This window comes from Mobula hypostoma, chromosome 12, assembly GCF_963921235.1.
Source record: "Mobula hypostoma chromosome 12, sMobHyp1.1, whole genome shotgun sequence".
Classification (NCBI taxonomy): domain Eukaryota; kingdom Metazoa; phylum Chordata; class Chondrichthyes; order Myliobatiformes; family Myliobatidae; genus Mobula; species Mobula hypostoma.
In genome coordinates, this window is record NC_086108.1 from 16334409 (window position 1) to 16357902 (window position 23494).

General features: G+C 43.9%; 1 protein-coding gene across 9 annotated transcripts in view; it reads right to left on the reverse strand.

Moving 5' to 3' along the window:
• Window positions 1–23494, reverse strand: part of cep350 (centrosomal protein 350) — a 251684-nt gene that overhangs the window by 106898 nt on the left and 121292 nt on the right. For all 9 annotated transcript variants that reach the window (XM_063063672.1, XM_063063675.1, XM_063063671.1 and 6 more), the window contains 4 exons: window positions 16718–16953; window positions 15186–15349; window positions 12118–12228; window positions 4284–4415 (listed from right to left, as the gene is read on the reverse strand). In XM_063063672.1, coding sequence (XP_062919742.1) covers window positions 4284–4415; window positions 12118–12228; window positions 15186–15349; window positions 16718–16953 — 643 coding nt within the window. The remainder of the gene's footprint in view (window positions 1–4283; window positions 4416–12117; window positions 12229–15185; window positions 15350–16717; window positions 16954–23494) is intronic.

Sequence of the window (23494 nt, forward strand, 5' to 3'; positions counted from 1 at the left end):
GAGAGAGGAGAGGGAGATAGAGTAGGAGGGCTTTGGCTGAATGGGGTTTCAGCAATAACGGATCGAGGCGAGGTAGGTTATCTGTGTAGAATACAGACAGGAAGTATGTGTGTGAGGCCGGCGTTCTGTGCTTGGTGGCAGATGTGGGAAGTCCTGGAGATTCCCAGCCTCCCGGACTGCCACATCTGTGCCTGGTACGTCGAGCTGCAGTTCCTTAGGGACTGCGTTAGGGAACTGGAGATGCAGCTCGATGACCATCGTCTGGTCAGGGAGAGTGAGGAGGTGATAGAGAGGAGCTACAGGCAGGTAGCCACACTGGGGCCTCGGGAGACAGATAAGTGGGTAACCGTCAGGAGAGGGAAGGGCAGGAGTCAGAGGCCAGAGAGTACCCCAATGGCTGTCCCCCTTAACAATAAGTACTCCTGTTTGAGTACTGTTGGGGGGAACGGCCTACCTGGGGGAAGCAACAGTGGCTGTGCCTCTGGCACAGAGTCTGGCTCTGTGGCTCAGAAGGGTAGGGAAAGGAAGAGGTTGGCAGCAGTGATAGGGGACTCTTATAGTTAAGGGGTCAGGCAGGCGATTCTGTGGACACAGGAAAGAAACATGGAGTTTGCCTTCCAGGTGCCAGGGTCTGGGATGTTACTGATCGTGTCCATGACATCTTGAAGTGGGAAGGAGAACAGCCAGAGGTTGTGGTACATATTGGTACCAACAATGTAGGTAAGAAAAAGAAGGAAATCCTGAAAACAGACTACAGGGAGTTAGGAAGGAAGTTGAGTAGCAGGACCTCAAAGGTAGTAATCTCAGGATTACTGCCTGTGCTACATGACAGTGAGTATAGGAATAGAATGAGGTGGAGGATAAATGCATGGCTGAGAGATTGGAGGGATTCAGATTTCTGGATCATTGGGACCTCTTTTGGGGCAGGCGTGGCCTGTACATAAAGGATGCGTTGCACTTGTATCCCAGGGGGACCAATATCCTGGCAGGGAGGTTTGCAAAGGGGAGAGTTTAAAATAGAATTGCCAGGGGGTGGGAACCCAATTGAAAAGATGGAGGAAGAGGCGGTTGGCTCACAAATAGAGAAAGCTTGGAGACAGTGCAAGAGAGAGGATAGCCAGGTGATCGAGAAGGGTTGCGCTCAGACCGATGGTTTGAGACGTGTCTATTTTAATGCAAGGAGTATAATGAACAAAGCAGATGAGCTTAGAGCGTGGATCAGTACTTGGAGCTATGATGTTGTGGCCATTACAGAGACCTGGATGGCTCTGGGGCAGGAATGGTTACTTAGAGTGCCAGGCTTTACATGTTGCAGAAAGGACAGGAAGGGAGGCAAAAAGGCACTGTGGATTAGAGATGGTGTCATGGCTGCAGAAAAGGAGGAAGTCATGGAGGGATTGCCTATGGAGTCTCTGTGGGTGGAAGTTAGGAATAGGAAGGGATCAATAATTCTACTGGGTGTTTTTTTTTAATAGACCACCCAATAGTAACAGGAACATCTAGGAACAGATAGGGAGACAGATTCTGGAAAGCTGTAATAATAACAGGGTTGTTGTAGTGGGAGATTTTAATTTCTGTAATATCGATTGGCATCTCCCTAGAGCAAGGGGTATAGATGGGGTAGAGTTGGTTAGATGTGTTCAGGAAGGTTTCTTGACACAGTATGTAGATAAGCTTACAAGAGGAGAGGCTATACTTGATCTGGTTTTGGGAAATGAACCTGGTCAGGTGACTGATCTCTCAGTGCGATAGCATTTTGGAGAGAGTGATCACAATTCTATCTCCTTTACCATAGCATTGGAGAGAGATATGAATAGACAAGTTAGGGAAGTGTTTAATTGGAGTAACGGGAAATATGAGGCTATCAGGCAAGAACTTGGAAGCATAAATTGGAAATAGATGTTCTCAGGGAAATGTATGGAAGAAATGTGGCAAACATTCGGGGATATTTGCATGGAGTTCTGCATAGCTACGTTCCAGTGAAACAGGGAAAGGATGGTAAGGTACAGGAACCGTGGTGTACAAAGGCTGCTGAAAATCTAGCCAAGAAGAAAAGAAGAGCTTACGAAAGGTTCAAAAAACTAGGTAATGATAGAGATCTAGAAGATTATAAGGCTAGCAGGAAGGAGCTTAAGAATGAAATTAGGAGAGCCAGAAGGGGCCATGAGAAGGCCCTGGTGGACAGGATTAAGGAAAACCCCAAGGCATTCTACAAGTGTGTGAAGAGCAAGAGGATAAGTCGTGAGAGAACAGGACCAATCAAGTATGTATGGAACCGGAAGAGATAGCAGAGGTACATACTGAACACTTTGCTTCAGTATTCACCATAGAAGAGGATCTTGGTGATTGTAGCGATGACTTACAGCGGACAGAGAAGCTTCAGCATATAGATATTAAGCAGGAGGATGTGCTGGAGCTTTTGGAAAGCATTAAGTTGGATAAGTCATCAGGACTGGATGAGATGCACCCCAGGCTACTGTGGGAGGCAGGGGAGGAGATTGCTGAGCCTCTGGCGATGATTTTTACATCATCAATGGTCCCCATCCGGGAGAGGAGATTCCGGAGGATTGAAGGGTTGCGGATGTTGTTCCTTGATTCAAGAAAGGGAATATAGATAGCCCAGGAAATTATAGACCACCCAGTCTTACTTGAGCGGTTGGTAAGTTGACGGAGAAGATCCTGAGAGGCAGGATTTATGAACATTTGGAGAGGCATAATATGAATAGTCAGCATGGCTTTGTTAAGGGCGGGTCGTACCTTACAGGTCAGATTGAATTTTTTGAGGATGTGACAAAATACATTGATGAAGGTAGAGCCGTAGATGTAGTGTATATGGATTTCAGCAAGGTATTTGATAATGTACCCTGTGCAAGGCTTATTGAGAAAGTAATGAGGCATGGGATCTAAGGAGACATTACTTTGTGGATCCAGAACTGACTTGCCCACAGAAGGCAAAGAGTGGTTGTAGACGGGTCATATTCTGCGTGGAGGTCAGTGACCAGTGGTGTGCCTCAGGGATCTGTTCTGGGACCCCCTACTCTTCGTGATTTTTTAAAATGACCTGGATGAGGAAGTGGAGGGATGGGTTCGTAAATTTGTTGATGACACAAAGGTTGGCGGTGTTGTGGATAGTGTGGAAGGCTGTCACAGGTTACAGCGGGACACTGATAGGATGCAAAACTGGGCTGAGAAGTGGCAGATGGAGGTCAACCCAGATAAATGTGAGGTGGCTCATTTTGGTAGGTCAAATATGATGACAGAATATAGTATTAATGGTCAGACTCTTGGCAGTGTAAAGGATCAGAGGGATCTTGGGGTGAGAGTCCATAGGACACTCAAAGCTGCTGCACAGGTTGACTCTGTAGTTAAGGTGGCATGCGATGCACTGGCCTTTATCAACCGTGGGATTGAGTTTAGGAGCCGAGAGGTAATATTGCAGCTATATAGGATCCTGATCAGACCCTACTTGGAGTACTGTGCTCAGTTCTGGTCGCCTCACTACAGGAAGAATGTGGAAACCATAGAAAGGGGAAGAGGAGATTTATAAGGATGTTGACTGGATTGGGGAGCATGCCTTATGAGAATAGGTTGAGTGAACTTGGCCTTTTCTCCTTGGAGCGTTGGAGGATGAGAGGTGACCTGATAGAGGTGCATAAGATGATAAGAGGCATTGATCGTGTGGATAATCAGAGGCTTTTCCCCAGGGCTGAGATGGCTAGCACGAGAGGGCACAGTTTTAAGGTGCTTGGAAGTAGATACAGAGGAGATATCAGGAGTATGTTCTTTTTTTGCAGAGAGTGGTAAGTGCATGGAATAGGCTGCCGGCAACAGTGCTGGAGGCGGATATAATAGGGTCTTGCAACAGATTCCCGGATAGGTACATAGAGCTTAGGAAAATAGAGGGCTATGGGTAACCCAAGGTAATTTCTAAGGTAAGGACATGTTCGGCACAGCTTTGTGGGCCGAGGGGCCTGTATTGTGCTGTAGGTTGTGCTGTGTTGTAATAAAGTGACCACTGTTTTAAATGTCAAGGCCCTAATTTCTGACATTATCTCCTTAAACGTCTCCCACCTATCTCAGCCTCACCAAGGCTTATGCCACCTACCCTAATGTGTCATATTCAGCATAGCAACAGCTTCATCTGTTTATTTAAATGCACAATACATTATGGCTCAACCAAAGCTCAAATCCCATAAAAAGTTAGCCCTTCAAAGTATAGGAAATATCAGATGCATCATGGAAAGTGTGCTTTATTGAAACAGCTACAACAAAGTTCAGTGTACCTCTTTGATCTGGCGTGCGGCATCTGCAGTCAGTTTAGCAGTCTCCACTTGTTGAACCATCAATTTATTTGTGGACTCTTGTAGCATCTCTTGGTGTGTCTGTGCAAACTGTAGCAGGCTCTCTGCATGTGTCTGAGTGCACAATAAATAAAATGTCAATATGTTAAAATCTCTCCAGTAATATGCAATTGATATCTCAAGTAGTGCAGCAGAAAACACATTTACTATATCGTGCCATTTTAAAATATATTGAGTATTGACCTCATATCTAATACAAAGTTTTGACCTTCTCTTTCTTCATTATTAATGTTTCAATATTAATGTTATTTTCTTATTTTTACAAAATACAAGCACTCCCTCTCTTCCAGCTAATATGTATATCCACAGCAATCTACTGGACTATGATTTTAAGTGATCACACATAAAATTAGCAACAATTTGTAAGTTCATGGTAGAGATATATATATATATCTCTCTCGCTCTCTAGAAGAGGTGGCTGTCAATTCAGGCAAGAGTGGGTAGATGTAGCGCCCAGCAATATGGCAAAGGCGTAGCTTTGCTGCTAAGAAGGCAGATTATTCAGCCCAGCAACTTTTCATACAATAATTTTAAAAAAGCATTAAAATTCTGAAATCACACCATATTAAGAAATAAAATTGCTCCTGCGATTGCCATTTAACCAAAATTGATGCTCCTTCTCCAAATACACTCAGCATTTTAAAACTTCCTCAGGTCACATAAGATAACACAAACCACCCCATCCCAATATACAGTGGCATGCAAAAGTTTGGGCAACCCTTGTCAAAGTTTCTGTTACTGTGAATAGTTAAGTGAGTAGAAGATGAACTGATCTCCAAAAGTCATAAAGTTAAAGATGAAACATTCTTTTCAACATTTCAAGCATGATTATTGTATTATTTTTGTTTCGTACAATTTTACAGTGAAAAAAAGCAAAGGAACACCATGAAAAAGTTTGGGCACCCTCAAGAGATTTGAGCTCTCAGATAACTTTTACCAAGGTCTCAGACCTTAATTAGCATGTTCGGGCTATGGCTTGTTCACAGTCATCGTTAGGAAAGGCCAGGTGATGCAAATTTCAAAGCTTTATAAATACCCTGACTTCTCAAACCTTGTCCCAACAATTAGCAGCCATGGGCTCCTCTAAGCAGCTGCCTAGCTCTCTGAAAATTAAAATAAATGATACCCACAAAGCAGAAGGCTATAAGAAGATAGCAAAGCATTTTCAGGTAGCCATTGCCTCAGTCTGTAATGTAATTAAGAAATGGCAGTTAACAGGAACAGTGGAGGTCAAGTTGAGGTCTGGAAGACCAAGAAAACTTTCCGAGAGAACTGCTCATAGGGTTGCTAGAAAGGCAAATCAAAACCCCCGTTTGACTGCAAAAGACCTTCAGGAAGATTTAGCAGACTCTGGAGTGCTGGTGCACTGTGCTACTGTGCAGTGACACCTGCACAAATATGACCTTCATGGAAGAGTCATCAGAAGAAGACATTTCCTGCATCCTCACCACAAAATTCAGTGTCAGAAGCTTGCAAAGGAACATCTAAACAAGCCTGATGCCTTTTGGAAACAAGTCTGATGAAGTTAAAATGGAACTTGTTGGCCGCAATGAGCACAGGTATGTTTGGAGAAAAAAGGGTGCAGAATTTCATGAAAAGAACACCTCTTCAACTGTTAAGCACAGGGGTGGATTGATCATGCTTTGGGCTTGTGTTAAAGCCAGCAGCATGGGGAACATTTCACCGGTAGAGGGAAGAATGAATTCAATTAAATACCACCAAATTCTGGAAGCAAACATCACAATCTCTGTCAAAAAAAAAAGCTGAAGGTGAAAAGAGGATGGCTTCTACAATAGGATAATGATCCTAAACACACCTCAAAATCCACAATGGACTACCTCAAGAGGCACAAGCTGAAGGTTTTGCCATGGCCCTCACAGTCCCCTGACCTAAACATCATCGAAAATCTGTGGATAGACCTCAAAAGAGCAGTGCACGCAAGACGGCCCAAGAATCGCACAGAACTAGAAGCCTTTTGCAAGGAAGAATGGGCGAAAATCCCCCAAACAAGAATTGAAAGACTCTTAGCTGGCTGCAGAAACCATTTACAAGCTGTGATACTTGCCAAAGGGGGTGTTACTAAGTACTGACCATGCAAGGTGCCCAAATTTTGGCTTCAGGCCCTTTTCCTTTTTTCTTATTTTGAAACTGTAAAAGATGGAAATTAAAAAAGCAATCTTGCTTAAAATATTAAAGAAATGTGTTATTTTTAACTTCATGCCTTTTGGAAATCAGGTCATCTTTTACTCACTTAGCTATTCACAGTAACAGAAATTTTGACCAGGGGTGCCCAAACTTTTACCTACCACTGTAAAAGCCAAAGAGAGGGTATATAATAAATAGTGGGAAGTTGGAGGATTGGGAAGCTTTTAAAAACCAACAGAAGACAACTAAAAATGTCAAAAAAGGAAAATATGGTATACGAATGTAAGCCAACTAATAACATAAAAGTGGATATTAAAAGTTTCCTTGGACTTTTAAAATGTAAAGTAGAGGTGAGAGTAAATCTCAAGACTGCTGGAAAATGATGCTGGAGAGGTAATAATGAGAGGAGGGGGCAGAACAAATAAACAGCCAACAAACTGAATAATTATTTTGCATCAGTCTTCACTGTGGAAGACACTAACAATATGCCGGAAGTGTCAGGGGACAGAAGTGAGTGAAGTTGTCATTACTAGGGAGAAGGTGCTTGGGAAAATGAAATAGATAGGTAAGTTATTTGGACCAGATGGTCTACACCCCAGGGTTCTCAAAGAGGTGGCTGAAGAGATTGTGGAGGTATTAATAATGACCTTTCAAGAATCAATGGATTCTGATAGGGTTCCAGAGGACTGGAAAAAATTGCAAATGTCACTCCACTCTTCAAGAAGGGAGAAAGCAGAAGAAAGAAAATGAGAAGCCAGTTAGGAAGATGTTGGAGTTGATTGTTAAGAAAACAACAGGAATTCTGCAGATGCTGGAAATTCAAGCAACACACATCAAAGTTGCTGGTGAATGCAGCAGGCCAGGCAGCATCTGTAGGAAGAGGTGCAGTCGACGTTTCAGGCCGAGACCCTTCGTCAGGACTAACTGAAGGAAGAGTGAGTAAGGGATTTGAAAGTTGGAGGGGGAGGGGGAGATCCAAAATGATAGGAGAAGACAGGAGGGGGAGGGATGGAGCCAAGAGCTGGACAGGTGATAGGCAAAAGGGGATACGAGAGGATCATGGGACAGGAGGTCCGGGAAGAAAGACAAGTGGGGGGGGCGGAGCCAGAGGATGGGCAAGAGGTATATTCAGAGGGACAGAGGGAGAAAAAGGAGAGTGAGAGAAAGAATGTGTGCATAAAAATAAGTAACAGATGGGGTACGAGGGGGAGGTGGGGCCTTAGCAGAAGTTAGAGAAGTCGATGTTCATGCCATCAGGTTGGAGGCTACCCAGACGGAATATAAGATGTTGTTTCTCCAACCTGAGTGTGGCTTCATCTTTACAGTAGAGGAGGCCATGGATAGACATGTCAGAATGGGAATGGGATGTGGAATTAAAATGTGTGGCCACTGGGAGATCCTGCTTTCTCTGGCGGACAGAGCGTAGATGTTCAGCAAAGCGGTCTCCCAGTCTGCGTTGGGTCTCGCCAATATATAAAAGGCCATATCGGGAGCACCGGACGCAGTATATCACCCCAGTCAACTCACAGGTGAAGTGTTGCCTCACCTGGAAGGACTGTTTGGGGCCCTGAATGGTGGTAAGGGAGGAAGTGTAAGGGCATGTGTAGCACTTGTTCCACTTACATGGATAAGTGCCAGGAGGGAGATCAGTGGGGAGGGATGAGGGGGACGAATGGACAAGGGAGTTGCGTAGGGAGCGATCCCTGCGGAATGCGGGGGGGGGGAGGGAAAGATGTGCTTAGTGGTGGGATCCCGTTGGAGGTGGCGGAAGTTACGGGGAATAATATGTTGGACCCGGAGGCTGGTGGGGTGGTAGGTGAGGACCAGGGGAACCCTATTCCTAGTGGGGTGGCGGGAGGATGGAGTGAGAGCAGATGTACGTGAAATGGGGGAGATGTGTTTAAGAGCAGAGTTGATAGTGGAGGAAGGGAAGCCCCTTTCTTTAAAAAAGGAAGACATCTCCCTCGTCCTAGAATGAAAAGCCTCATCCTGAGAGCAGATGCGGCGGACTAAATCACCATGGATGTCCAGTCCTTATAAGTTCCCTGGCCCCCACCGCTTTATTTTCACCATGGATGTCCAGTCCTTATATACTTCCATCCCCCATCAGGAAGGTCTCAAAGCTCTACGCTTCTTTTTGGATTACAGACCTAATCAGTTCCCCTCTACCACCACTCTGCTCCATCTAGCGGAATTAGTCCTTACTCTTAATAATTTCTCCTTTGGCTCCTCCCACTTCCTCCAAACTAAAGGTGTAGCTATGGGCACCCGTATGGGTCCTAGCTATGCCTGCCTTTTTGTTGGGTTTGTGGCACAATCTAGGTTCCATGCCTATTGTCCCCTACTTTTCCTTCGCTACATCGACGATTGCATTGGCGCTGCTTCCTGCACGCACGCAGAGCTCGTTGACTTTATTAACTTTGCCTCCAACTTTCACCCTGCCCTCAAGTTTACCTGGTCCATTTCCGACACCTCCCTCCCCTTTCTAGATCTTTCTGTCTCTGTCTCTGTCTCTGGAGACAGCTTATCCACTGATGTCTACTATAAGCCTACTGACTCTCACAGCTGTCTGGACTATTCCTCTTCTCACCCTGTCTCTTGCAAAAACGCCATCCCCTTCTCGCAATTCCTCCGTCTCCGCCGCATCTGCTCTCAGGATGAGGCTTTTCATTTTAAGACGAGGGAGATGTCTTCCTTTTTTAAAGAAAGGGGCTTCCCTTCCTCCACTATCAACTCTGCTCTTAAACGCATCTCCCCCATTTTACGTACATCTGCTCTCACTCCATGCTCCCGCCACCCCACTAGGAATAAGGTTCCCCTGGTCCTCACCTACCACCCCACCAGCCTCCGGGTCCAACATATTATTCTCCGTAACTTCCGCCACCTCCAACGGGATCCCAGCACTAAGCACATCTTTCCCTCCCCCTCTCTCTCTGCATTCCGCAGGGATCGCTCCCTACGCAACTCCCTTGTCCATTCGTCCTCCCCATCCCTCCCCCACTGATCTCCCTCCTGGCACTTATCCGTGTAAGCGGAACAAGTGCTACACATGCCCTTACACTTCCTCCCTGACCACCATTCAGGGCCCCAAACAATCCTTCCAGGTGAGGCAACACTTCACCTGTGAGTCGACTGGGGTGATATACTGCGTCCGGTGCTCCCAATGTGGCCTTTTATATATTGGCGAGACCTGACACAGACTGGGAGACCGCTTTGTTGAACATCTACGCTCTGTCCGCCAGAGACAGCAGGATCTCCCAGTAGCCACACATTTTAATTCCACATCCCATTCCCATTCTGACATGTCTATCCACGGCCTCCTCTACTGTAAAGATGAAGCCACACTCAGGTTGGAGGAACAACACCTTATATTCCGTCTGGGTAGCCTCCAACCTGATGGCATGAACATCGACTTCTCTAACTTCTGCTAAGGCCCCACCTCCCCCTCATACCCCATCTGTTACTTATTTTTATGCACACATTCTTTCTCTCACTCTCCTTTTTCTCCCTCTGTCCCTCTGAATATACCTCTTGCCCATCCTCTGGGTCCCCCCCACCCTTGTCTTTCTTCCCGGACCTCCTGTCCCATGATCCTCTCGTATCCCCTTTTGCCTATCACCTGTCCAGCTCTTGGCTCCATCCCTCCCCCTCCTGTCTTCTCCTATCATTTTGGATCTCCCCCTCCCCCTCCAACTTTCAAATCCCTTACTCACTCTTCCTTCAGTTAGTCCTGACGAAGGGTCTCGGCCTGAAACGTCGACTGCACCTCTTCCTACAGATGCTGCCTGGCCTGCTGCGTTCACCAGCAACTTTGATGTGTGTTGCTTGATTGTTAAGAATGTGGTTTTGGGCGACTTGGAGGCATATGATTAACAAGTTAAGACTCCATGGTATTACAGGAAAGATGCTAGCATACGTAGAATATTGTCTGACTGGCAGGAGGCAATACATGGAAATAAAGGGTGCTAGTGACTAGTGGTGTTCCACAGGGGTCTGTGTTGGGACCGCTTCTTTTTATGTTATACATCAATGATTTGGGTGATGGAATGATGACCCTGTGGCCAATTTTGCAGACGATATGAAGACAGGTGGAAAGGCAGGTAGTGTTGAGGAAGCAGACAGGCTACAGAAGGACTTACAAATAGATTAGGAGAATGGGCAAAGAAGTGGCAAATGGAATAGAGTTTCAAGAAATGTATGGTCATGTACTTTGGTAGAAGAAATAAAAGCATAGACTATTCTCAAAATAGAGCGAAAATTCATTAAATCTGAGGGGCAAAGGGACTTGAGAATCCTCATGCAGAATTCCTTAAAGGTTAATTTACAGGTTGAGTCAGTGGTAAGAAAGGCAAATGCAATGTTAGTATTCTTTTCAGAGGACTAGAATATAAAAGTAAGCCTGTAATGTTGAGGCTTTATGAAACAACGGTGAGGCTTGAATATTGTGGGCAGTTTTTGGGCTCTTTATTTACGAAAGGATGTGCTGACATTGGACGGGGTTCAAAGGAAGCTCATGAAAATGATTCTAGGATTGGAAGTCCTCATATTGGAAGGATATGAGGAGCCTTTAATGGCTCAAGGGCTGTATTCCCTGAAGTTCAGAAGAATAAGAGGGGATCTCATTGAAACCTATCAAATGTTGAAAGGCCTCAATAGAGTGGATGTGGAGATGATGTTTCTTATGGTGGCGGAGTCTGAGCAGAGGATAACAGTCTCAGAATAGCGGGATATCCATTTAGAACTGTGATGAGAAATTTCTTTAGCCAGGTGGTGGTGAATCAGTGGAATTCTTTGTCACAGGTCGCTGTAAAGATCAAGTCACTGAGTATATTTAAGAGAGAGGTTGATAAAGATTCTTGATTAAACAGGGTATGAAGGGATATGGGGAGAAGGCAGGTGATTGGGGCCCAGAATGACATGGATCAGCCATGATAAAATGGTGGAGCAGACTCAATGGGCCAAATGGTCTAATTCTGCTCCTATATCTTATGGTCTTAACCGTAACCGCCAACAAAATTTTAATACCGAGCCACAATTTCAGGTGATGAAAAATGTGGTCAAACTAATAAGCTTTGAAGAAAACCCATGGATGGAAAAGATATCAAGTTAATTGGGGTTTATAGAAAGGGAGCTTATATAGGTAGGGAGTGATTGAGGCTATTAACTAAGTTTTGTTTGCCAATACCCATAATGCCCATTGGTTTGATGGAATAACTTGACTTGTGGGATAATAACTTTTTCTTTTTAATTCTGGGCCTTTCCCTTCCATTTGTTTACAACCCAGTCACTTCTACAAACTTCCCACACCTCTAATTCTGGCTACTAGATCATATTCCCATTATTCTACCATTGGTCATCTTGCCTTGTTGCCAAGACCATAATCTCTGGAGTTCGAGCCATTAAACTTCAATAACTCTTTTTAAGATCCATCATTAAAACACCATCTTGATCATGGTTTTGATCGCTGCTAGTATCTCCTCTTTTGGTTTGCCACCTACTGTCATGATTCTACTTCTGTGAAAGGTTTCAGGCTTTATACAAATCCAACACCCAAGGACAGAATAATGCTGAAGTATTTACATGTCTGGACGCATGCAAAATGATCAAATACCTGTGCTGCTTTCTGCTTGGCCTCTTCCAGCTGCTTCTGATTTGCCAACTTTTCCTGATCAGCCTTTAGCTTCAGCAAGGCCAAGTCATGCTCATGTCTCTGTTGCTGAGCCTGAACACAAACAGTCAATTAACCAGCACCAATCTCTTCACATTATATCACTGGGGATTTTTCCAAACAAGACTGAATTGAATTGACTTTATTTCTTACATCCTTCACATACATGAGTAAAAATCTTTATGTTATGTCTCCACCTAAATATGCTATCATAGTAATTTATAATAATTTATAATAAATAGAACAATGTTATAGAGTACACTCAAATCAGCATGAGCTCATCAGACTGATGGCCTGGTGGAAGAAGCTGTCCCAGAGCCTGTTAGCCCTGGCTTTTATGCTGCGGTACCGATTTACCAGATGGTAGCAACTGGAATAGATTGTGGTTGGGGTGACTTGGGTACCCAATGATCCTACGGGCCCATTTTACACACCTATCCTTGTAAATGTCCTGAATCATGAGAAGTTCACAACTACAGATGTGCTGGGCTCTCCACACCACTCTCTGCAGTTCCCATAACCAGGCAGTGATGCAGCCAGTCAGGATGCTCTCAATTGTGCCCCTGTAGAAAGTTCTTAGAATTTGAATTCAATTCAATATTGATGCAATTACAAAGGTGGCAACAGAGTGGCTATATTTCTTTAGGAGTTTGAGGAGAATTGGTATATCACCAAAGACACTCACAAGTTTCAAAAAAAACTGACTGTAAAAGCTTTTATAGATATGTAAAAAGGAAAAGACTGGTAAAGACTGGACCCCTACAGACAGAAACAGGTGAATTGATTATGGGGAGCAAGGCCATGGCAGACCAATTGAATAATTACTTTGGTTCTGTCTTCACTAAGGAGGACATAAATAATCTTCCAGAAATAGTAGGGGACAGAGGGTCCAGTGAGATGGAGGAACTGAGCGAAATACATGTTAGTAGGGAAGTGGTGTTAGGTAAATTGAAGGGATTGAAGGCAGATAAATCCCCAGGGCCAGATGGTCTCCATCCTAGAGTGCTTAAGGAAGTAGCCCAAGAAATAGTGGATGCATTAGTGATAATTTTTCAAAACTCGTTAGATTCTGGACTAGTTCCTGAGGATTGGAGGGTGGCTAATGTAACCCCACTTTTTAAAAAAGGAGGGAGAGAGAAACCGGGGAATTATAGACCGGTTAGCCTAACGTCGGTGGTGGGGAAACTGCTGAAGTCAGTTATCAAAGATGTGATAACAGCACATTTGGAAAGTGGTGAAATGATCGGACAAAGTCAGCATGGATTTGTGAAAGGAAAATCATGTCTGACGAATCTCATAGAATTTTTTGAGGATGTAACCAGTAGAGTGGATAGGGGAGAACCAGTGGATGTGGCATATTTGGATTTTCAAAAGGCTTTTGACAAGGTCCCACACAGGAGATTAGTGTGCAAACTTAAAGCACATGGTATTGGGGGTAAGGTATTGATGTGGATGGAGAATTGGTTAGCAGACAGGAAGCAAAGAGTGGGAATAAACGGGACCTTTTCAGAATGGCAGGCGGTGACTAGTGGGGTACGGCAAGGCTCAGTGCTGGGACCCCAGTTGTTTACAATATATATTAATGACTTGGATGAGGGAATTAAATGCAGCATCTCCAAGTTTGCGGATGACACGAAGCTGGGTGGCAGTGTTAGCTGTGAGGAGGATGCTAAGAGGATGCAGAGTGACTTGGATAGGTTGGGTGAGTGGGCAAATTCATGGCAGATGCAATTTAATGTGGATAAATGTGAAGTTATCCACTTTGGTGGCAAAAATAGGAAAACAGATTATTATCTGAATGGTGGCCGATTAGGAAAAGGGGAGGTGCAACGAGACCTGGGTGTCATTATACACCAGTCATTGAAAGTGGGCATGCAGGTACAGCAGGCGGTAAAAAAAGGCGAATGGTATGCTGGCATTTATAGCGACAGGATTCGAGTACAGGAGCAGGGAGGTACTACTGCAGTTGTACAAGGCCTTGGTGAGACCACACCTGGAGTATTGTGTGCAGTTTTGGTCCCCTAATCTGAGGAAAGACATCCTTGCCATAGAGGGAGTACAAAGAAGGTTCACCAGATTGATTCCTGGGATGGCAGGACTTTCATATGAAGAAAGACTGGATGAACTGGGCTTGTACTCGTTGGAATTTAGAAGATTGAGGGGGGATCTGATTGAAACGTATAGAATCCTAAAGGGATTGGACAGGCTAGATGCAGGAAGATTGTTCCCGATGTTGGGGAAGTCCAGAACGAGGGGTCACAGTTTGAGGATAAAGGGGAAGCCTTTTAGGACCGAGATTAGGAAAAACTTCTTCACACAGAGAGTGGTGAATCTGTGGAATTCTCTGCCACAGGAAACAGTTGAAGCCTGTTCATTGGCTATATTTAAGAGGGAGTTAGATATGGCCCTTGTGGCTACGGGGATCAGGGGGTATGGAGGGAAGGCTGGGGCGGGGTTCTGAGTTGGATGATCAGCCATGATCATAATAAATGGCAGTGCAGGCTCGAAGGGCCGAATGGCCTACTCCTGCACCTATTTTCTATGTTTCTATGTTTCTATATACCATGGACAGCATTCTGACTGGGTGCATCAGCTGGTCTGGTGGGACCACTTCACTACCTCAGTTTTTTTTGGCTCTCATTTTGCACTACTTATTTAATTTTTATATACTATATATAAATTTATAGTTTTTATTATGTACTGCAAAGTACTGTTGCCACAAAACAATACATTTCATGACATATGCCGATGACATTAAACACGATTCTGACAAAACGCTTTGCAAGGCTGACATCTTTAGAATCTTGGGGAAATTCAAGTACACTATCAACTAAGTTTTAATGGAATTCAAGATCAGAACGTTATTTGGGTCCAGAACCAAAAAAATAGGGCTCAAAATAAGCAAAAATTAACACTTTGAATAGTTTGCCCTGAATTTATCTAAAGAGCCTGCAGAGATAATTCATAGGCAATGTCATTTAAAATACTTTAGAAACAGAAGACATTAGTACCTTCAGGATCTGAGCCAAAGATACACTCTCCTGTTGAGCAAGTGCAATTCCTCGAATCTTCTCCATCTCTGAGAGCTGGCGGACAGAGTCCTCTATTGCATCCAAGTAAGCAAGTTCAGCACTCATGCGATGCTGGAGTGCGAGTGGGGAACTTAACATAGAGGCTGCAAAAAATGACAGGAAAGCAGAGAGAATTTTATAATTTTATAATCAGTCAAATATTTGGAAAAATGCCAGCTTCACAAATGTCCTCAACCTTTACCAAAACAGGAATCATTTGGAAGCTGGTTATTAGCGAACAAAATAGATAAGATGATACAGTGAAATCTAACTCAGGAAAGCAGAAGATTAAAATGCAATGTGTACCTAGTTCTATCATGGAATTAATAAGTAGTTAGCCCTTTATGCAAGTGATTATTCTCAATACCACCGATAACTGACTAAAATTATGCTTCATATTATTTAATTATGGAGATACAGCACAGAATAGGCTCTTCTGGCCCTTTCAGTCATGCTGCCCAGCAATCCCCTGAGTTAATCACAGGACAATTTACAATGACCAATTAACCTACCAACCAGCACATCTTGGACCACGAGAGGAAATCAAAGGTTACAGGGAGAAGGCCAGGAAATGGGGTTGAGGAGGAGAAAGGATGATTGAATGGTGGAGCAGACTCGATAGGCCAAATGATTCTGCTGCTATGTCTTACAGGAAACCAGAGCACCCGGAGGATACCCACATGGTCACAGGGAGAATGTACAAACTTCTTACAGGCAGTGGCAGGATCTGAACCTGGGTCACTGGTACTGTAAAGCGTTGTGCTAACCACTATGCTGATGAAGGGTCTCGGCCTGAAATGTCAACTGTGCTTCTTCCTATAGAGGCTGCCTGGCCTGCTGTGTTCCACCAGCATTTTGTGTGTGTTGCTTGAATTTCCAGCATCTGCAGATTTCCTCGTGTCTACATCATTATTATCCCTATTTAGTTTTCCACAAGGTAATAAATTCTTTCATTTAATAAATGGTCAAACTATAAATGAATGAATAGAAAAATCATTGGGAGGGAAAGCAGACAACATCTAGAGACGGTATCATTTTATACATTTTTTTGGAGATACAGCACGGTAACAGGCCCTTGCAGCACAATGAGCCTGTGCTACCCAATGATACCAATTAACCTACTAACCCATATCTTTGGAATGTGGGAGGAACCAGAGTATCCGGAGGAAACCCACCCGGTCACAAAGGGCAATGTGCAAACTTCTTACAGACAACACCAGGGATCGAATCCCAGTCGTTAATCGCTTCAATGGCATTACTCCAATCACTAAACTATCATAACACCCAAACCGAATGAATTCAATCTAGAGCAGGGATTCCCAACCTGGGGTGGACGGACCCCTCGGTTAATGGTAAGGCTCCATGGCATTAAAAAGGTTGGGCACCCCTGATCTAGAGAACAGCTCCCTGGTCTCTGCTGGCATAACTGGAAAGCAGGCCACCAATGTAGCAAAAGTTCTCATCATACACACCTGCAGCTGAGGTTGAAGGGAGTCTAGCTCCTGTCACACTGATGTCAGGAAGGAGTGGCCTAAAGGCAGGAGAAGGTGAAGGCAGCGGATAGGCTGTGGTGACATTTTGCCTTGTCCCATCTCCTGCTCCGGTTGCTGTGTCATTCTGTAAAGGTTTCTGGGATGCAGTGCTGATAGCAGATTGAAAGGACAAACAGCTTGCAGCTTTCTTGGGCTTCATGGTCTCCATCTGGACACTAAAAACACATATTTGCAGAATTACATATTCTGACAAAGGTACTGATAATGAGGCGCCACGCGAACCAATTAAAACTGCCAATTTCATGCCTTTACATTTCATTTTGAAGCTCTGCTTTTAAATACCGCTTCAAGAGTCAAGGGTAAAAACTTAGCACTGAATGAGTCAGCACCTCCTCTGCCCCTAATAATAGTAAATACAATGCAATACTGTACACTACTTTTGAAACATGACACCCATCACTGCCCAAATACTATAACCATCAGGATTATGAACCTGCCAGTGAGTTGGCAGACAGATAATCAACACAGGGAACTACCAATTCAAACATAACATTCAGCCAGCTGGATGGAGAACTACAACAATGTAATCATTCACATAACACAAACCAGCAGGCAAGTTATCGAGACTCTTTAAAGGATAATAGGAAAAACTGAATGAGTTGGCACGGTCTTAAGCCTGGGATATTCTCAGAGCCTAACAGCATGATAGTGGGATAAGGATAAGAATTCTTCCATCAATGGAAGAAGGAAGAAAATATTCGAAATAGCGGTAACATCAGTTCGTTCCAAATGATGGATGTGTACTCTCCTTACCTAAATATAGAGTCAGAGCAATACAGCACGGATATAGACACTCAGCCCAACGTGTCCATGCTGACCATACTGCCCACATATCTCCTCAAAATTTTCTACATTCTAGCCCATATTTCTCGGAGCCCTGCCGCTGCACGACCTATCCAAGAACTTCTAAATGATACTATTGCACCTGCACAACTATTTCATCTGGCTGTTCACTTACCACCCTGTGTGAAAAAGATGCCTCTGAAGTCATAGAAACATAAAAATAGAAAACCTGCAGCACAACACAGGCCCTTCGGCTCACAAAGCTGTGCCGAACATGTCCGTAACTGAGAAATTACCTAGGGTTATCCATAGCCCTCTATCTTTCATAAATCCTGCCTCTCAGGATCTTCTCCATCAACTTACCAACATCAGTTCTTTCCAAATGATGGATGTGTACTCTCCTTACCTAAAAGTCCTTTTAAAAAAGTCCTTTTTAAATCTTTCCCCTTTCATCCTAAATCAATGCCCCGAGTCTTGGACACCCCTACACGAAGAAAAAAGACTGTTGCCATCTACTTTATCTATGGCTCTCATGATTTTATATACCTCTATAAAGGTTACTTCTCATTAACTTACATTCCAAGGAAGACAACCTGGCCAGCCTCTCCGTAACTCAGGCCCTCTAGTCTTGGTAAAATCCTTTAAATCTGTTCTGCACTCTCTCCACCTATACTCGGTGACCTAATTGATGAAATGCCTTTTTCGCCATCGGTTACCACTTTCAATGAATCAGACACATGTACTCCGAGGTCTGAGGTCCCTCTGTTCCATTACACTCCCTATTGCCCTATAATTCATAGTAGGTCCCACACTGGAATAAATGTAGAATGTCACTGTCACTATAAAACTTCAGTAACTTTTCTTTCTGTTAATTGAAATCATATACAGTGGTAAACCATAGAAACTACAGCTCAGAAACAGGCCTTTTGGCCCTTCTTGGCTGTGCCGAACCATTTTCTGCCTAGTCCCACTAACCTGCACACGGACCATATCCCTCCATACACCTCCCATCCATGTATCTGTCCAATTTATTCTTAAATGTTAAAAAAGAACCCGCATTTACCACCTCATCTGGCAGCTCATTCCATACTCCCACCACTGAAACTGAACACAATACTCCAGATTCTGCCTCACCAATGCCTTATACAACCTCATCATAACATTCCAGCTCTTATACTCAATACTTTGATTAATAAAGGCCAATGTACCAAAAGCTCTCTTTACGACCCTATCTACCTGTGATGACACTTTTAGGGAATTTTGTATCTGTATTCCCAGATCCCTCTGTTCCACTGCACTCCTCAGTGCCTTACCATTATCCCTGTATGTTCTACCTTGGTTTCTCCTTCCAACATGCAATACCTCACACTTGTCTGTATTAAACTCCATCTGCCATTTTTCAGCCCATTTTTCCAGCTGGTCCAAGTCCCTCTGCAGGCTCTGAAAACCTTGCTCACTGTCTACTACACCTCCAATCTTTGTATCATCAGCAAATTTGCTGATCCAATTTACCACGTTATCATCCAGATCATAGAAACCTAGAAACATAGAAAATAGGTGCAGGAGTAGGCCATTCGGCCCTTCGAGCCTGCACCGCCATTTGTTATGATCATGGCTGATCATCCAACTCAGAACCCCGCCCCAGCCTTCCCTCCATACCCCCTGATCCCCATAGCCATGAGGGCCATATCTAACTCCCTCTTAAATATAGCCAATGAACTGGCCTCAACTGTTTCCTGTGGCAGAGAATTCCACAGATTCACCACTCTCTGTGTGAAGAAGTTTTTCCTAATCTCGGTCCTAAAAGGCTTCCCCCTTTATCCTCAAACTGTGACCCCTTGTTCTGGACTTCCCCAACATCGGGAACAATCTTCCTGCATCTAGCCTGTCCAATCCCTTTAGGATTTTATACGTTTCAATCAGATCCCCCCTCAATCTTCTAAATTCCAACGAGTACAAGCCCAGTTCATCCAGTCTTTCTTCATATGAAAGTCCTGCCATCACTACCACTCTTTGGCTTCTTCCATTGAGCCAATGTCTAATCCAATTTACCACCTCTCCATGTATACCTAGTGACTGAATTTTCCTAACTAACCTGCCATGCGGGACCTTGTCAAAGGCCTTACTGAAATCCATGTAGACAATATCCACTGCCTTCCCTTCATCCACTTTCCTGGTAACCTCCTCGAAAAACTCCAATAGATTGGTCAAACATGACCTACCATGCACAAAGCCATATTGACTCTCCCTAATAAGTCCCTGTCTATACAAATGCTTGTAGATTCTGTCTCTTAGTACTCCCTCCAATAATTTACCTACTACCGACGTTAAACTCACCGGCCTATAATTTCCCGGATTACTTTTCGATCCGTTTTTAAACAACGGAACGACATGAGCCACTCTCCAATCCTCCGGCACCTCACCCGTAGACAGCGACATTTTAAATATTTCTGCCAGGGCCCCCGCAATTTCAACACTAGTCTCCTTCAAGGTCCGAGGGAACACTCTGTCAGGTCCCGGGGATTTATCCACTTTAATTTTCCTCAAGACAGCAAGCACCTCCTCTTTTTCAATCTGTACAGTTTCCATGATCTCACTACTTGATTCCCTCAATTGCATAGACTTCGTGCCAGTTTCCTTAGTAATACAGACGCAAAAAACCTATTTAAGATCTCCCTCATTTCCTTTGGTTTCCTTTGGTAGTTCTGACACTATTTTTTTCAGTAAGATGCCGCACAGACACACCACAATCAAGCTTCTGCAATAACTCCACTTTGTGTTATTGATAATGATAGATGCTTCCTTCTCTTTTTCTCATTGTTACCCATAGGGATATCTGCAGCTCTTCTTGACATCTTCACAGTGAAATTAAACACAAAGTCAACAGTGAACACAAAATATCAGCCAACAGCAAATGCACATGTAACCACTACGAGCGCTGAGCCACAACTGACATCTGGTGGCCTCTGCTAGTGCTGCCATGTCACACCTGAGTGTCGTCAGCTGTTGGCGAAAAAAACTTCGGTTTTTGGAGCTATTTGGATTTCAGGATTTCAAATAAAGGAATGTGCACCTGTACTTAACTAGCCAATCATGTGGTAGCAACTCAATGCATAAAAACATGTAGACATGGTCAAGAGGTTCAGTTGTTGTTCAAACCAAACATCAGAAGGGGAAAGAAATATGATTCCTTCCTTTTGAAGGGCTGATTATTGACTATAGGAGGAGGAAACCAGAGGTCCATGAGCTAGTCCTCATCAAGGGATTAGAGGTGGAGAGGGCCAGCAAATTTTAATTCCTCAGCATTAACATTTCACAGGATCTATCCTGGGTCCAGCACACAAATGTCATTACAAAGAAAGCACAGCTGGTTTCAGTGATGTCATTGCCCAGAATGGCAGCTTAAATCAACAGCTCCTCTGGAAAAACGCACATTTTACCCAGTTAATCCATCAAATATCTTTCGAAAATATCTCAATTGATGAGGGGGGCAAGAATGGAGATAGAAAAAGCATCACTACGGAGCCTATGGAAGAGAGAGGTGCAACGCGCGGCTCTCCTACACGTGCACGTGGTGGCGAAGCAGATGCAGGGCCTCGTTCAGGTGAAGCGGCAAATATAATAAAGATTCTGGAAGAGATCAGGGAAGTCCAAAAAGATATAAAACAGCAAATCAATGATATCAAGTCAGAGCTCACCAACATCAATCAGAAAATAGCGGTAGCAGAGACTCGAATTGAGAAGGTCAAAGATCGCGTGCAAAATGTGAAACAGATGCTAGTAAAACAATAAAAATATTAGATCAACAGGAAAGTAAATTGCTTGACCAGGAGGGAAGATCGCAACGGAAAAATATCAGGATTTATAATGTTCCCGAAGGAGCGGAGGGTTTGTCGATGACAGACTTTGTAGAAAAGTTGCTGCAGGAAGTGCAGGAGATTCCACCGACTATGGAGATTGAAATTGAGAGTGTGCATCGTGCACTCGTCCCGAGGCCTCCCGCAGACAGAGAAAGTAAGCCGCGCTCAATAGTACTTAGATTCCTTCGATTCAAGAGCAAGGCGGAGATTCTACGAAGGGCCTGGGGTAAGAAAAGGGTGTTTTGGAACGGGAAGTTAATATACATCGATCATGATTACCCCCTGACGGTCCTACATAAATGGAGGGAATATCCCGAAGTGAAATGAATATTAAAGCAAGAAAAGATTAAATTCCAAACCTCGTACCCTGCTAAATTGAGAGTATTTGACGAAGGAGAGAGACAGTTATATCCGACAGTGGAAGAGGCGACTGCAGACATGAACAACAGAGGACTGCCCGTTAGCGTGGTCAAACTAAGGGAAAGTCTGGCTCAGCAGTAATCCCGATCTGCTTGGGAAATAGTAAGAGAACCGAGAAAGCAGGGGATGGGAGAAGGACGAGAGAAGGATATTAGAAAGAGACTGTGAGTTCTCCGAAGACAGCTCTCACCTTCTCCAGAACAGCCATAAGGTTTGGCTATCTTTAAAAGTGCTGATAAACTAAACGGAAGCAAAAATAGACCGTGATATACCTATCTTGAGAAATACGTATTATAACGTGGATTTTATATTACTCAATTTTCTTCATTCATTCATTCACTCCTTTTTCCCCACCTAAATGAGAATATATATATGGGAGGAATACACAGGGAAATCTTTTCTGTGTAATGGACATAGATTTTTTTATTTACTTTTATAGGTACTGCAACGAGGGCCATCAAATTACAGGTAGGAGGGGCTATCCCCCACGGCTAGACATTTTCTCTAGCTCAACCCAGGGTCATCTAGAGACCCCAGCCTTGGAATCACACCTTCATTACCTTTTTTTTATTATTCGCGTTTCTTGGTTCTTATTTGTTCAGGGAGTAGATTGATTAAGTTATATTCTGCAAATTTCAATGATATACTAACAGGTAACCTCTAACCATTGACACCAGTGCTGGGTCCATTGTTATTTGTCATCTATATCAATGATCTGGATGATAATGTGGTAAATTGCATCAGCAAATTTGCTGATGATACAAAGATTGGAGGTGTAGTAGACAGTGAGCAAGGTTTTCAGAGCCTGCAGAGGGACTTGGACCAGCTGGAAAAATGGGCTGAAAAATGGCAGATGGAGTTTAATACAGACAAGTGTGAGGTATTGCACGTTGGAAGGACAAACCAAGGTAGAACATACAGGGTTAATGGTAAGGCACTGAGGAGTGCAGTGGAACAGAGGGATCTGGGAATACAGATACAAAATTCCCTAAAAGTGGCGTCACAGGTAGATAGGGTCGTAAAGAGAGCTTTTGGTATATTGGCCTTTATCAATCAAAGTATTGAGTATATCAGCTGGAATGTTATGATGAGGTTGTATAAGGCATTGGTGAGGCAGAATCTGGAGTATTGTGTTCAGTTTTGGTCACCAAATTACAGGAAGGATATAAATAAGGTTGAAAGAGTGCAGAAAAGGTTTACAAGGATGTTGCCAGGACTTGAGAAACTCAGTTACAGAGAAAGGTTGAATAGGTTAGGACTTTATTCCCTGGAGCGTAGAAGAATGAGGGGAGATTTGATAGAGGTATATAAAATTATGATGGGTATAGATAGAGTGAATGCAAGCAGGCTTTTTCCACTGAGGCAAGGGGAGAAAAAAAACCCAGAGGACATGGGTTTAGGGCGAGGGGGGAAAAGTTTAAAGGGAACATTAGGGGGGGCTTCTTCACACAAAGAGTGGTGGGAGTATGGAATGAGCTGCCAGATGAGGTGGTAAATGCGGGTTCTTTTTTAACATTTAAGAATAAATTGGACAGATACATGGATGGGAGGTGTATAGAGGGATATGGTCCGTGTGCAGGTCAGTGGGACTAGGCAGAAAATGGTTTGGCGCAGCCAAGAAGGGCCAAAAGGC